The 15,133-nt window shown below is 38.5% G+C and overlaps 3 protein-coding genes and 1 long non-coding RNA gene across 6 annotated transcripts; all 4 read right to left on the reverse strand.

Annotated features, from left to right (window-relative positions):
* Nucleotides 1-263: 263 nt before the first annotated feature.
* On the reverse strand, nt 264-1,595 carry LOC111430211. The gene is made up of 2 exons (XR_002708297.1): nt 799-1,595; nt 264-715 (listed from the first exon to the last, which is right to left on the reverse strand). It is a non-coding gene; the product is annotated as an uncharacterized LOC111430211 (long non-coding RNA).
* Nucleotides 1,596-2,644: 1,049 nt separating this feature from the next.
* On the reverse strand, nt 2,645-3,864 carry LOC111430209 (protein yippee-like At4g27745). Of its 3 annotated transcripts, none has more exons than XM_023066377.1 (4): nt 3,832-3,864; nt 3,535-3,564; nt 3,306-3,434; nt 2,645-3,096 (listed from the first exon to the last, which is right to left on the reverse strand). In XM_023066377.1, exons 3-4 carry the CDS (start codon nt 3,396-3,398, stop codon nt 2,869-2,871), a joined length of 321 nt encoding a protein of 106 aa, XP_022922145.1. In that variant the 5' UTR covers nt 3,399-3,434; nt 3,535-3,564; nt 3,832-3,864; the 3' UTR covers nt 2,645-2,868. The 3 variants fall into 3 exon arrangements, with proteins under 3 accessions (XP_022922145.1, XP_022922144.1, XP_022922143.1); XM_023066376.1 differs by having other exon boundaries at nt 3,775-3,855; XM_023066375.1 differs by lacking the exon at nt 3,832-3,864 and having other exon boundaries at nt 3,535-3,768.
* A 2,057-nt stretch (nt 3,865-5,921) lies between these two features.
* LOC111430203 (molybdate-anion transporter-like) lies at nt 5,922-10,355 on the reverse strand. The gene is made up of 8 exons (XM_023066367.1): nt 10,114-10,355; nt 9,367-9,511; nt 9,098-9,266; nt 8,254-8,524; nt 7,568-7,833; nt 7,258-7,473; nt 6,895-6,997; nt 5,922-6,379 (listed from the first exon to the last, which is right to left on the reverse strand). The coding sequence occupies exons 1-8, from the start codon at nt 10,262-10,264 to the stop codon at nt 6,321-6,323; spliced, it is 1,380 nt and encodes a 459-aa protein (XP_022922135.1). The 5' UTR covers nt 10,265-10,355; the 3' UTR covers nt 5,922-6,320.
* Nucleotides 10,356-12,524: 2,169 nt separating this feature from the next.
* Nucleotides 12,525-14,489, reverse strand: LOC111430202 (AAA-ATPase At2g46620-like). Its single transcript, XM_023066366.1, has one exon. It carries the CDS (start codon nt 13,992-13,994, stop codon nt 12,555-12,557), a length of 1,440 nt encoding a protein of 479 aa, XP_022922134.1. The 5' UTR covers nt 13,995-14,489; the 3' UTR covers nt 12,525-12,554.
* Nucleotides 14,490-15,133: the final 644 nt, after the last annotated feature.

Raw genomic sequence — 15,133 nt, forward strand, 5'->3', positions numbered from 1 at the left:
AACGAGGGATTTTGAGATCCCACATGAATTAGAGAGGGGAACGAGTGTCAGCAAGAATGCTGGACCTCGAAGGGGTGGTGGATTGTGAGATCTCACATCAATTAGAGAGGGAACTAAACCTCTCCCTAGCTTAGACGTTTTAAAAACCTTAAGGGGAAGCCTAAAAAAGAAACTTAAGATAATATTTGCTAGCGGTGAACTTATAGAATTTAAATAATGGTGCTCCAGATAACATCCAAACCAAGAATATAAGTATAAGCTCATCATTAAATTTGAAGTTGACTGTAGGAAAAGATAGCTCGACCCTCGAGCACATGGCGATAGTTTAATATCTAAGACAATAACATGCAGAGACGAAACTGGTAACAGTGGCATCATCAAGACGCTACAGCCACACCCTGTTTGAGGCCCCCCATAGATCTTCAGACACATAAAGAACAGAGTTTTCCCAATGGCAGTCTATAACTAATGAACAGCTATAATGATATCATCTAGGTACTATACGCATCTTCAGAGCCTCAGAGCATCTATTGATTCATCCTTAAAAGCAGTCTTAGTTGAGGATTTAAGCTGGTTGTTCTACGAGTTATGACTAATTATGTTTTCGATCCCGATTCGTAGCTAGTTCTCATCCTCATCAAATAGAGAATGCCTTTCGAAACGAACCCGACTTTTTTCATTCATTATGAGAACTATTGCAGGGCTTCAGTTCACACTGACATGAAGATAATGCTATAAATGTATGGATGATATGCATTTTTCCAAGTACATAACCTAGAGAATTGGAATTTTGCATACTTAGCTTTCAAGACTGAGTTGAAGACGACCGAGTGCTGACTTTCGCGTTGCGATACTCCCATAAAGCACTCCGTTTACTGTAGAGTTCCATTTATTAGATCTTGATAGCCAAAACAACCAGTAGAGAAGAATTGAGTAGTACATAAGGGAACAGCCTGAGTGAATAAGCTGATGCCAGATTCTGGGCAGCCTATCTAAGAATTAAACACGGTCGATCGAGCTAGAAGAAGGAGAAAAGAAAACGCGTCGTCCAGAATAACCATCAAAATATCATCATCAGTAGTTAAGGAATTCAAAGGCAAAGAGTATAGGATGATCAAAAACCAGGACAAGCACCAAAAAACAGGAATTGAGAATCTGAATCCTAAACATAGAACAAATATTCAGCCATATACTTCCAGAAAGGCACCATTGAAAACTATAGTATGTAATTGTTCTGATCGACTTCTCGCTAATTAGAGATGCAAGAAAAATGAGAAGGGATCCAGTAAAGCGTAAGAGAGAACCTGTTATAATGTTGGAGACATGGTAAGCCATGAAGAAAGCTTTTATCTCATCCTGCTTCAATCTTTGCTGAGATGCAACAAGTTAAAAGGTATTAAAAATGGGGGCATCTCAATATGCACCACCACAAACTTTCAGTACAGTCATCATCCAATCCTTGGAAAGGAGACCTATCTTTATGAGAAGAAATGTAACAGCCCGAGTCCGCTAGTTATTGACCTTTTTGAGCTTTCCCTTTTGGGCTTCCCTCAAGGTTTTAAAACGTGTCTGCTAGGAAGAGGTTTCCACACCCTTAATAAGAACATTTCATTCCTCTCTCCAACCGACGTGAGATCTCACAATCCACCCCCCTTCGGGACCAATGTCCTCGCTGGCACACCGCCCGGTTTCTGACCCTGATACCATCTATAACAGTCTAAGTCCACCGTTAGCAAATATTGTCCTCTTTGGGTTTTCCCTTCTGGGCTTTCCCTCAAGGATTTAAAATGCGCAGTTAGGGAGAGGTTTCCACACCTTTATAAGGAATGCTTTGTTCCCCTCTCCAACTGATGTGGGATCTCACAATCCACCCCCCTTGGGGTCCGGTGTCATCGCTGGCACACTGTCTGGTGTCTGGCTCTGATACCATCTGTAATATCCCAAGCCCACCACTAACAAATATTGTCCTCTTTGGGCTTTCCCTTCTGGGATTCCCCTCAAGGTTTTAAAGCGCGCTGTTAGGGAGAGGTTTCCACACCCTTATAAGGAATGCTTTGTTTCCCTCTCCAACGGATGTGGGATCTCACAATCCACCCCCCTTGGGGGGCCAGCGTCATCGCTAGTATACCGTCCGGTGTCTGGCTTTGATACCATTTGTAACAGCCCAAGCCCATCGCTAGCAGATATTATCCTATTTGGGCTTTCCCTTCTAAGCTTCCCCTCAAGGTTTTAAAACACATATGCTAGAGAGAGAGTTTTCCACACCCTTATAAGGAATGCTTCGTTCCCCTCTCTAACCGACATGGGATCTCACAAGAAAGAGATCGCACCTAGAACAAAGCGGTTCACCTCTTCGTCACGAAGAGAGGGAAGAACTTTTCTTCCAAAAGAGAGAGAATAGAAAGCAAACCAAGAAGAGAAGAGAAAAGGAGAAACTGTGAAAAGTGGAGCAGTGGGTTAGTCGGCAAGCATATTTGGTCACCCTCTTGAAAGATAAGAGACTAACAAAGGGCAAAACGATCATCAAGTAGGTTGAAATGTGCAAGTTCTCACCCACTCAATGTTACTCTTCTTTATCCATTACATTCTCAAAGCAACAATCCCAAATAAATTGGACAGAAGAGACTAATAAGACATTATCATCTCCATAGAACAAAAAGACAAGACAATTTCATTAACACAGATGGTGAGGATTCAAGATACAATGATATCCAGATAAGTTCACAACTTGCAGAAATATAATATATACACAAGGAACAGGGAACAACGACAAGATCGATGAGAACTTTATATACACAATAACATCACGAAGAATCAATAAACTAACATGAACATAAAAATCAATGCATAAAATACGACCACTGGATGCTACCAGTTGTCTCTAACAATTTTTGACTTTTCAAGAATGAACTTCCCTTCTTTATACTTCTGCGACGCCTCATACGCCCTCTCGTATTTCCACCCGAGCACCTCACGACAGTCGACACAATGCACATCAGCAACAGTGTGGAGACCCGTCATGAGATGCCGATCTTCCTTCGGTCCCACTGTGATGTTCATAGCATGAGAGAACAGAAAAGCACGCCCATGTCTTCCCTATGGAGAAAATTCAACACAAAACAGTATTGGATAATGAAAAAGTCAAGGGCAAAGTTTCAGAAATGCATTTGAAATCTTCAAGTTCATAAGAACCTAAACTTCTAATTGGGGTTTGGGCGATTAGCAAACCCTTTTGAATTGATGATCAAACACACACTAATAAGACTAAAGCAATCAATAAAAGGCTTAGGTTTCAATATCATCACCTGAAAAGCTTTAGAAATAATATCATCGTGCAACGCAACATGGTTTCTACAATTACAGCAGCTGTATAAACGAGGCCCCAACAGTTCAGCCATTGATCAAACAGATAAAAGCCCTAAACGCTTCTCCTCCTAAACAATCATCAAATCAAAAGGTTAAAAGAGATTCAAGGCTTCCATCAAGAAACCATGAGATGTGGATAATCAAAAGCTCAATAAAGGGAGTTTTTACCTACGATGAATTCAATGGTGACCCAGAAATCTGCAGAAAAAGATGAGCAATCAAAAAGGGGTTAGCGTTCAAATAAACAAATAACATAATGAATCAGAGATAGGGTGAAGATTTCAACAAATAAGACGGAAAAGAAAAGGGAAAAAATAATAGGGAAATAGATGTAGTGAGAGACTGAGCGGGACAGGATTATGAGGGGTAAAGAACAAGAACACCAATAATGGTGTGAAAGGATCGTACCCAAAAGGCAAGACGTGGAAATCCAATGAATCAAAGAAAAAGGAGAGAGGGAAGAACCTTAGGCCCTAGGGTAAGGCGATGAATCAAAGAGTAGATATACATTTTTTTGGTCTCTTGAGTGAGTTTAGCTTAAGTTCTTAACAATTTAGTGCTAAAATTTTGGATTTGATTTTTATTTTTTTAAAAAAATATTCTCATATCTTCATATCTTCTTTTCTTGGTTCATGATCATCATCATCCCTATCGACATAGTTCATTGCGTCTTTTCTTCTTCTTCCGTGTTAAAAAAGTTCAAATAAAAACACTGAGAAAATACTCTTTATTTCACGGTTGCTAACTTCATTTAGATCTCTTTAGGTTACGCTCTTTTTTTTTCTTTTTCTTTTTCTTTTATTTTTTTGTTAGAAAATACCCTTCATGTGATTGACTCTAATAATGGTCTAAAGTACTACAGACTTTTTAAGGCTTAAGTTGGTGTCGATTAAATCACTATATCAAGAGATGTCCATTTGATGTAGACTCTCCCTAAATGAAGTAGGGAATCTTTATTTACACCGAAAAATTGGGAGAAGAGAGTGGGGAGTGATTTCTCCTAATTGGGTAACAGGGTTTTAGACTTGAACTTGAAGTTATTTCTTCTACCAGTTTCACTTTTTATATATAATCATAAATATATTTATATATGGTATATGTTAAAATGATATTTTAACAATTTAACAATAAAATTTGAGTTTTTAAAAACTACACTCAAATTATATTATATTTGTAGGGAGATGTTTTACTTTTCTTTTTTTTTTAATTAAATTATATTAAAAAAAATAAAAAAAATTGAAATATATATATTTAAATTTGGATTTTTTTTTTTTTATCTCAACAAAAATAGAGGGAGAAATTAAGATGGTGGTTTCGTGGAAAGGAGACAAGTAGATAGTGGGAGAGAGATGTTTCTTCATTTTCATTATTTATTTATTTATTTATTCTTAAACCGGAAATTAAGATCACATTAAATTATTTAATAAAAAATTAAATATGGAGGGTGATTTGTTGGATGGGATAAAGCTTAGGAGGAGTGATCAACAAGGAAGCAAAATCAACCAATCCAGTTCAGTTTTTATTCTTATTAGGTTAGATTATTAAATAATATTATTAATTTAATTATACCAAATTTTAAAAAGTTTCTTTTTCAAAACAATTTTTTTTTAAAGCATGTACATAAAGTAAATTTCAAAATCAATAATTGATATGGTTAAATCGGTTAAAAAGAAAATGTTCAAGTTTGGAAATAAATTGAAACTAATTCTAATATTTTGTATAATTAATTTTATTCTTATTATCCCAATTAAGTCATTATTATTTATATTATTTAGTGAAGGAATAATATTCTTATTATACAACCAATTAAGTGATTATTGTTTATATTATTTAGTGAGGGAATAATGTCTAGATAAGTTGAATTATTATTAATTTTCTTTAGGTTTATTTTAATTCATAAACCCTAAAAATAAAAATAAAATAAAATAAAAAAAGCTTTCATTTACTGGAAGAACTTTTTCTCCCCACTTAACTGTTTCCCTTTTTAAGGTTCACTTTTTTAATAATTTTCTTCAATATTTTATACCTAACTTATCTTCTTCTTTTTTGCCATTTATTATTTTACCAATTAATGAAATGCCAATTTCAAACATTTATAGCAATACTATAAGGGCTAAATTTATACATTTATTTTACTACTAGTATTGAATTTCATCTTCTATCTTTCTAAAACAATTAGTTTTTTTTTTTTTTATCATTCAAATAAAGTGAATGTCATTATAAAAACAGTATTTGGAAGATCATCAAAATACAATTTAAACCAATATATAATTTTATCAACCAAATATATAATTTTGAAGATTTGAGAGATCATCAAGTAAAAAAGAATAATAATTTTAAATGACCTGTGAGCTCATATGACATCTAATTAACTTTAAAAATAGTTAAATAGAACACAAGCTAACCGGAACTAACTGACATGTACTATTTCTTTTGAAGTTCGAAGTTCAAATAATAAAAAATCGCAGAAAGAAGGGTGAAACTAATAAAAAAAAACTCTTTGAAGAAACAGAAGCAACCACACCACAATCAAACCAGTGTGAATCATTAGGTTAAGAGAGAAAAAAAAATGATGACACTAATTAGGCAAAGAATGCATAACGAAAACTTGGAATCTTTGATGAACAAGTACAGATAAATCCAGGGTTGATGAACTCGGAAAATTCTCCACAACAATGGCTGAGGAGATCCCTAAACAACCTACTACTTAAATGACTTATGAAGAAACCAAAAAAAATTGATGAAAACAGAAATTGTAAACTAAGCCTTTACCCTTTCAATTTGTTTTCTTGGATGGGCAGACCACTATTCGTGTACTGTTTCATTCTTCAAATATTGTACCAGCAGCTACTCAAGAAGGAAGCTGCTGCTGCTGCTGCTGTATACAGATGAATTCAAGGGTTCACGTCCTGACCTCCCAATAAGTACCGGTGGTCCATCCTTCTCGACATCACTTAGATGTTTAAAGGATCGGTCTCAGTATTCTTTACGTTTATTCCCCATTCAACACTCTCTGTAACACGATCCAGCCAACAGAATTAAGTGTTAGTTTAATTCATGATATGTTTCAAACAAAGTGTGTATGTGTGTTTTTCTCCTCTCTTCTGCGTCACGAAGTGTGAGATCTCACATTGGCTGAGAAGGAGAACAAAACACCCTTCAAAGTGTGGAAACTTCTCCCTAGGCGTTTCGTTTTAAAAACTTTAAGGGGAAGTCCAAAAAGGAAAACCCAAAAAGGACAATATTTGCTAGCAGTGAGACCGTGGACTGTTTCATGAGGTGTCTGGATAAGAAAACGCTTAAAAGTACTTTTGAAAACATGGAAGCAAATATTAAAATCATTTGCTATAAGAACACCTTTAACGACGTGTTTATGTTTAATGTAATTTAGCTAATACGTTTTAAAAAGGGCTCTCAAAATACAACTTTACTAAGTGGGGAAGTATAGTTGGATTATTTATCAACAGAAACTGAATCTAACAAATCATTAGCAATGCAAAAATCTTAGTATTTGAACAATATACTTACTTGGTTTCTCAGCAATTGTCTGAAGCCGCCTCTGTAAAATCGATGCCACAAAGAGGAAAATAGAGCACATGCCAAACATCACAGTGATGGGGAAAGCATCCACCTTCAAATACACAAAAAGAATAATAACAAAGGTAAGTGACAATAAAAAAGAAGTGGGTGTTAATATTATTTTTTATGGCATCGATCCAGCAATTGGGTGAAATTTGTCACATTTGTTTGGGAACTGCTTGAATGCAACCCAAAAGTTAAAGACGAGCAGACAACATTGAAAATAGAAAGCTCTTCCCTGCACATGCTAACGACTGATGGCATTATATTCTTCATGTCAAACAATATATGGAAGGTTATTCAGTGACATACATTGTACAGCACCACACACACGAAGATGTTGAGGGGAATGCGGAAGAAGTTCATGATGGTGCTTCTAGCCTCCTCAGGAATGTACTGGGATCTCATCTTCATTATGGAAGGCCAAAATATACCAACACAGGCCTCAAAAGCACAGAAGCCAAGCAGCTGTATACAGCCTGCGAAAGAGATGCTTCCACCTTTCTCACCTGATGGAGCTACCAAGAACTGTCACAACCAGAAAAGTCAGACAAAACATAAACAAGCATTAATGAAAACCAGAACTAACTACTAAGTGGAGAGAAAATTTCCTTCCACATACACTGGTCACGATCGGAAGTACAAGAGAGGCAGAAGAGACAACGAAAACAATCTGCATGTAGCTCTCAACTTTTGGTGAATTTCGAGCCATCAACCTAGATGCAAGGGAACTTCCGAGCATTGAAGCCAACATAAATGTTGCAAAGATAAAGCCATGGGGGATATCCTCATTATTTGGGCTAAGAGCAGGTGTCCAGAGGAACACAAAGGTATACATCGAACCTTCAAATAGAGATTGAATAGCACCCAGCAGAGCGATCTTCTCATCTGATCCACAGAAAATTTAAAATGATTTCAGATATCTTCAAGAAAATTAGTCAGTTCAGATTCTTCTCTTTTTAAGGGGGAAAAAAAAGAATAAAGGGGAAAAATTCAGTGGACTTATTGTATGGAGTAATGCTTAAAACTCCTGTGTGAACTGGAGATATTGAATTTATAAGATTGCTTTTTTGAAGTATTTATTAGTGGCGTGGGATTTAATTGCAAAATACTAAGGAATTAAGCTTTCAACAGTTCCCAGATTTTGCAGAATTTAAAAAGAGAGAACCGCATGGGTAATGCTACTAAATAATATATGCAGTCGAAGAACGTGTTTCATGCAAAGCTAAAATCCTTGCTAAGCATTGGACTTTCAGGAAATGCAATGAACTAAGAAAAAGATAGATGAATGAAAATCCGAGAGAATACCAGATGCGATGGCAACGGCAGCACCCCTGAATTGGGTAAGCAGATCCTTATTCTCTGATATATCTCCATAGTTCTCAGTCCAAGATGACATAATAATGGCCATACCAATTGCAAGAAAGCATGCAGCGGCATCAAAAGGTGCCACTGGTCCAAGAGATAGACTATCAACAAGTACATTACCAAACAACCCAGCAAGAATTGCAATAAGACCATTGCCGAGGAATATAGCCTTTGAGAATGTAATCGACAACCATTGCTGTTCAAAGCCCCTCTGCAGAAAGGATAGAGAATCGAGCAAGAAACATGTTAATATTATTTAGAATTATCAACCAATGAGCACAATCAGTGAGAATAATCATTAGCGGGACACAATTACAAGAATTAAGCTAATTAACTAGGGAAAGAGAAAAAATTCTCCAAAAAGATTGTTACACTGCATCTTAATGAAGATGAGGTTCCATACTATTCATAGAATCAGTCGCATTAAGGTGACAAGCGTTCAAGATGGAAGAAATTATCTGGCTATGATATCATGTTCATGGGCCAAACCAACTGGCAGAAAACTCTTAAGTATTTAACTAGTGAAATAACACTGTAATGAAGTGGAATAAGAAACCAGGGGTGCGTCTATGGACATTTCTACCGTTAATTACAACATCCGCTAACTCAATTTGTAAAAGACAATGACAAACATTAGAGCTTATTGCTGTGTATAAGGTCTACGTTGATAGGTTGATGTAAATTTTATTATTGATTCATATTCTTAACATGCCCAGTTGTTCAGCAGAAAACATCATATAAGCAAGCTAAACAGAATTTAAAGACAGTGGCATGGAATCCTTGCCTTATTGTGCTCTGCAACAAGCCATGACTCAAATGCTGAAAAGAGGAGTGAAGTGGCAATACCTCCCAAAACACGGCCCAACATTAGAACCTTGTATTGAGGAGAATGCTTGGTGATGCAACTCAGAATGTATGTAATACAATAAGTAATGCAAGCCCTCCTTCGACCTCTGAATTCAAAAACATGGATGCATCAGTTATTATAAAGAGGTTTCCCTCAATAAATTTGATGACGTCAACCAATGTTGGAGGTAAAAGAAAATGACTCACTGTTTGTCAGCAAGAGAACCAACAATTGTACCAAACAACATGGAGGACCCAAAACCAGCAATGAAAAGCTGACCGATCTCTCCTTTACCAAAGCCATACTGACTGTAAAGGTAGTATACGTATGGTCCCTGCAACCAGTCCCCAGCTGTTGCCGCATAACCAATAACACATTAGATAAATCATTACACATGACATTGATGGTCATAACAATAAATGAACACAGATTTTCAAGGTAAAAAAAAAAAAAAAAGACAAAAGGCAGTGCCATTGTACACTTTAAAGGAACGAGCACATAGCAATCATTTCATATCATGAACCGTCGGTAGATCCAGATCCAATGCTCAAACAAAGAGAGGTAAGAGAAAAAATAATCGGCATCTCCAAGACACAATCTCAACCTATCAGGAACCAATTACATCTCTAACTGGAATAATTACCGCTCTGTCCTCTCTTAGTTCCACCACTTCTCAACGCGAGAAGATCACCAACAAAATGCGCACAACTCTCAACTAAAACCTCAACAATCAAATCAAAAACACAGATCGAAACAAAATAATAACAACACTACAGTAAAAAACGAAACAAATTCAGATCACACCGAACGGAATCAAGAACAGAGATTCACGCAAAACACAAACACGAAAACGAAAAACTCACAGTTACAGACAATGATTAACAAGAATTGAAGGAGATCCGAGTGAAAAACGGAAGCAGATCTGGATGGAAATTAAAAATCAAAATACGCACCCATCATGAGAGAATAAACGAGAAGGTAATTGTTCTTGAAGGAATTGAAAGCGGAGGGCGTATTGATCCGGTCCTTGTTGGTTTTGCTGAGCTCCAGAGCTGCAACAACTAGAGACATTGTTCCAAACACCAAGAAGTAGAAAATCTCCATTGTAGCAGAATGAGAGAAAGAAGCTCCCCAACGGGCGTCCCTCTTCGTACAGAGTGTGAGAGATTGAAATGGCAAGGGAGAATGAAGATGAAGGCGTTTGTTATATACTTGGGAGTGTGTTAAATTAATTACTCAATCCCAATTTTAATTAATTTTTCATTTTATTTTTTAATTTAATAATAATTATTATTATAGCTATTTTATTTAATTTAATTCCCACGACTCTTCAAGTATTTCCGAATCTTTAATTGTACGTTTGACTTTTGTGTTAATAAATCGAAAAAAGTAATGAAGCCAAGCGCGGGCGTATTCGTGACGCCGTAGTGGATTATAACCCACCACGCGTTTTGAGAGCTGATGTGGATTGATGGACACGTGGCTGAACATTCTCCGTCCGATGGGGTATGAAGTTGTCGGTGGGGATTACTTTCCTTCGCGCGTAGAACTTATACGGTGGGTCACACGCGCGGGATTGGATTATCTCTCTTTATGTGAATTTGTTCATACGATGTGGATGTGCAACCAATGAATGCAGATTACACTCCTTTTTCTTTTATTTTATTTTTTAAAAATCTCCTTTACGTAATAATAAATAAATAAAAACTAAATTATATAACAAATCAAGATTAAATTAAAGACAGGCTGGCATGTCAGCTCCTCATAGTCACCTTATGAGCTTACATTTAAAAAATAAAGTATGAAAAATCAAAACGTTATTAAACAAGAGCTTTATATTTAAGACCATTTTTCATTCGAGTTGAAATTTATCTTTATTCTTCAAAAATAATTTTAATTGCTATCATATTCGTTAAATATTACAAGTAACTTCTGTTCTTTATATGAATGCTAAGTATTTGTTCAGGATGTGTAACGTCTCCATGATTAAGAAATTCTCCTACACTATGGTTACGTTACTTGCTTCTACTCCTCAGGAGAGTCTTTTTAACATGTTTTTGTTCACTCACTTAGTGCACATGACCCAACATATCTATAATTGACCACAGAAAATGAAGATGAGATGCATTTTGTGTCACGGTTCTACTACTTTTCAACCGTGCGATATTGTGATCTTGACATGTTCACGTCCAATTTTAAGGAGAACTCAAACCTCATTTCATTTTTCGTCCGAATTTTGTGGCTTCGTTGAACCTTAGGTGAGGTTTGTCTTTGTTAACCAAACATCACTTGTGTGAAATCCAAGTTTGTTCGGTCACACATGCCGCCTATGCGTGTGTGTTTAATTATCTATGACACAACCAACTTGACCCTACACTAGGCCAAGTCATTCGGCTCGACCTTACCTCTGCTCGGGGCTAAGGTCCCTCAATGCAATGTCGCATCTCATCCAACATCATCTTGGTTCACAATTAACATGACCCTCATGTCTTGACATCTCCCAAGTCACGAGGTGCCATCGGCCGTCGCAACTCACTCGGTCATGCCATCGAGAATGGTCCCATGATCGTTCATAATCTCGGGACATCTCAAACATCCATCCATCCAGGTTCAGTCGAGGCATTGACCCTCTTATGCCCATGTCATGTCATTTACAGATATTGTACCGAATAGTAGGTGCATAGTTTGAACCTCCACACACATGGGTTGGGATGCAATACCACACCCATGTCGTCGGTATTGTTCTTAAATAATTCATTTCAAAGAAAGACGTCCGATACACTCATCTCGAAACTCTCGTCCTCACTATGACACACACATCTACCACAAGGTAGCTTGCTTAGACCACAAGGCCCAATGGTGGTTTTGAGACATTTCCAAACTAGCGGTGTCGTACGTCCGCTGTCCAATTGATACCAAATTTTGAGAACTTTCATATTTTATATAGACGAAGCATGCCCAAATTCTCTTTGGAACCTCGATTTTTTAGATTTACGCTCATGGCCCTACTCGACCATTCATCAAGCTTGTATTTGACACTCTTGTCTACTCGTTGCCTTTATCTTGCACATGTCTTGTCATCTTATGTTCAATACTCACTTTGTGTGGCGTGTTAAACGATGCATTGTCCTCTTCTTCAGTCGTATCATGACACTCGTTTAGGCTCTCACGTGGCCAGATGTGCGCCACTTGAGGGTGGTTGCTTCTATTATAGAAACGTGAGAGTCACAACCTACACTGTTCGCTAATAACGTTGTGACACCTTGGTGGTATAAGAAGTAAGTTTCAATCTACCCTCCCATTTGTGAGCCTTCAAACCAGAATATTTGTTTTTTGTTTTTTTTTTTTTTGTTACATTTCTGAATTACTAGAATATAATCTTTGATTTTTATAATCAGTTCTTCTCCATAGAGTGAGAATTCAAACATTCTTCATTTTTTCTCAGTCCCAATTTCAAAAGCCCATACAGTTTTCCCATACTTAAATTATCTTTATAAAAGAAGCGTCTAGATCCGATCTCATCCTCATCATGAATCGCCGATCCACCGCCCGTCCATTTCAATCCATTCCGGTCCCTCCCCTCGCCATCGCCGCCGTAGATTTGCAGAGCAGTTATGATGGATTTCAAGGCCCGAGATGGCGAGCTCCGATTAGCTATCATGATCTCACCAATTTCAGCGGGGCTCATGCTGGCTCCACTCTGAAAAACCTCCTCCACCTGAGAGAAGAGCTTGTGATCCTTCACCCCCAAATGGCTTATAGCTAAAGTCTTGAAGGCCGAGAAGTCACACGCCGGAAAATGAAGGTGCACGTCCACCCGTCCCGGCCTCAGCGCCGCTTGATCGATCCCACTTTTGTCGGTCATCGTGAACACCACCACACGCTCTTCACCGCAGTACGATGCGATGCCGTCCATGAAGTTCAGTACACCCGACGCGCTCGTCGCCGTCGATCTCTTCATCAGATGCCGATCAAGATCCTCCACCAGAATCAACGACTTCGGCGTCGTTTGAAGCAGCAGGATCGTCATGTCGGAGTCGCTCGAGATTTTCGACATATCGATGCTGTAGATGTCGTACTGCAGAAACTTAGCCATAGCCGCCACGAAGCTCGATTTTCCCGTCCCCGGCTGACCGTAGAGTAAGAAACTTCGTTTCCACACACGGCCTAATCTGTGATAATATTGCTTTGATTTCAGGAACTGTTCGAGGTCGGATTTTACCTTATTCTTCAAATCGATGTCCATCACCACTGTACCGAATGTCGCCGGATGTGTAAACGGCACCGCCATCCAACGTCTTGCGCCGCCGTCCGCAGTGATATACATCTTGATTTCCCTCTTCTGTTGTTCAATCTCATCGGAGATCGAGAGGATGTGTTGGAAGTACTGACGGAATACTCTTCGTTTATCGTCCTTCCTCAGCTTTAGAACGAATGAAAAACTGCTGTTCTGCCGATGATGATCGCTATGCATCTCGAGTTTCCATCGGAGTTTCGCCCCGAGGAAGGAATCGTGGACGGTTTGATCGGAGTCTAGGCGGAGGACAATATCGCTAGGTTTTGCACCACAGAATAGGTTCGTGAAATTGGAATCCTCCAGAGAAGGTAAGGAATTAAGGTAGGCATGTACACGGAGGTAGAGTTGATTCTGCTGTAGATTCTCGTCGAATTGGGGAATTCTGAAGTATTGGTAGACATGGAAATAGTCTGTAATTGATTGAAAACCCTTGACCACCATGTACAACAGAGATGTTTTGGCTATAAAACGAAGAACCAAAACAAAAGCAATTGCGAAGAACAAGGAGGAAGCTACTGCTGTGCTGAAAACCGGCATGATCAAGAACAAGAAGATGAACAAACAAACTATGGAGGGATTTGGGCAGGAAAGAAATGGGGATTGGCCATTGAAGAAGAAGAAGATGGGAAGGAAGTTATTTTAATGGAAGAAGATGTGCTATGGGGTTGGGTCTGACCAGGGAGAGTTGAATTGAAAACTTCAGAGGGGAGGATTTGGTGGGTCTAAAGTATTCAACAGTGATTTGTTTAGTTTAATAACAACTTGTTTGAATTGAATTTGCAGAGGCGTGCGCGGCGGGAGGAAATGAGATGGATTAGAACAGAGAGATGGGTTTGAATCGTTCAGCCAAAGCCAGAAACGAAGTGCATCATCGGCCATCAAGAGGGGCAGCTCCAATACCACATGGTATGCCATCCTGCTGCTCCTCCTTTACAGGTTATTAACAAATATTACTTTCTTCTGCTGTTGGTTGTTTGGGATGTGTGATACTTATCCAAATAGCTGCCGATAAACCTTTGGATTTAGTTCAAACATGATAGGAAATGGGAGATCCTATGTTGGTAGGGGAGGGGGAGGGGGAGGGGGAGGGGAGGAGAAGAAACCATCCCAAATTTTGAGAAAAAACTAGAAAAAGAAAACTTAAAGAGGACAATATTTGTTGGGAGTGGTTGCGTCATTACAATTAGTATTGGAAAAAACCAAAAAAAAAAAAAAGTTCAAAGACTGGCAATATTTGTTAGCAGTGGTTGGGTCATTACAAATGGTATTAGAGTAAGGTATCTGACCATGTGCCAACGAGGAGGTTGAGCTTTGAAGGGGTGGATTGGGAGAGGGAGTGGACACAAGGCAGTGTGCTAATAAGGACGTTGGGCTCTGAAGGGGTGGATTGGAGGGTCCCACATCGATTAGAGAAGGGTGGGAGTGGACATAAGGTGGTGTGCCAGGACGTTGGGCCCTGAAGGGATGAATTGGAGGTCCCACATCGATTGGAGAAGGGAGAGAGTGGACATAAGGCAATGTGCGAGCAAGGACGTTGGGCCCTGGAGGGATGGATTGGGAGTCCCATATCAATTGGAGAAGGGAGAGAGTGGACACAAGGCAGTGTGCGAGCAAGGACATTGGGCCCCAAAGGAGTGGATTGGGAGGTCCCACATCGATTAGAGAAGGGTATGAGT

This window comes from Cucurbita moschata, unplaced genomic scaffold (genome assembly GCF_002738365.1).
Source record: "Cucurbita moschata cultivar Rifu unplaced genomic scaffold, Cmos_1.0 Cmo_Scf00033, whole genome shotgun sequence".
Classification (NCBI taxonomy): Eukaryota; Viridiplantae; Streptophyta; class Magnoliopsida; order Cucurbitales; family Cucurbitaceae; genus Cucurbita; species Cucurbita moschata.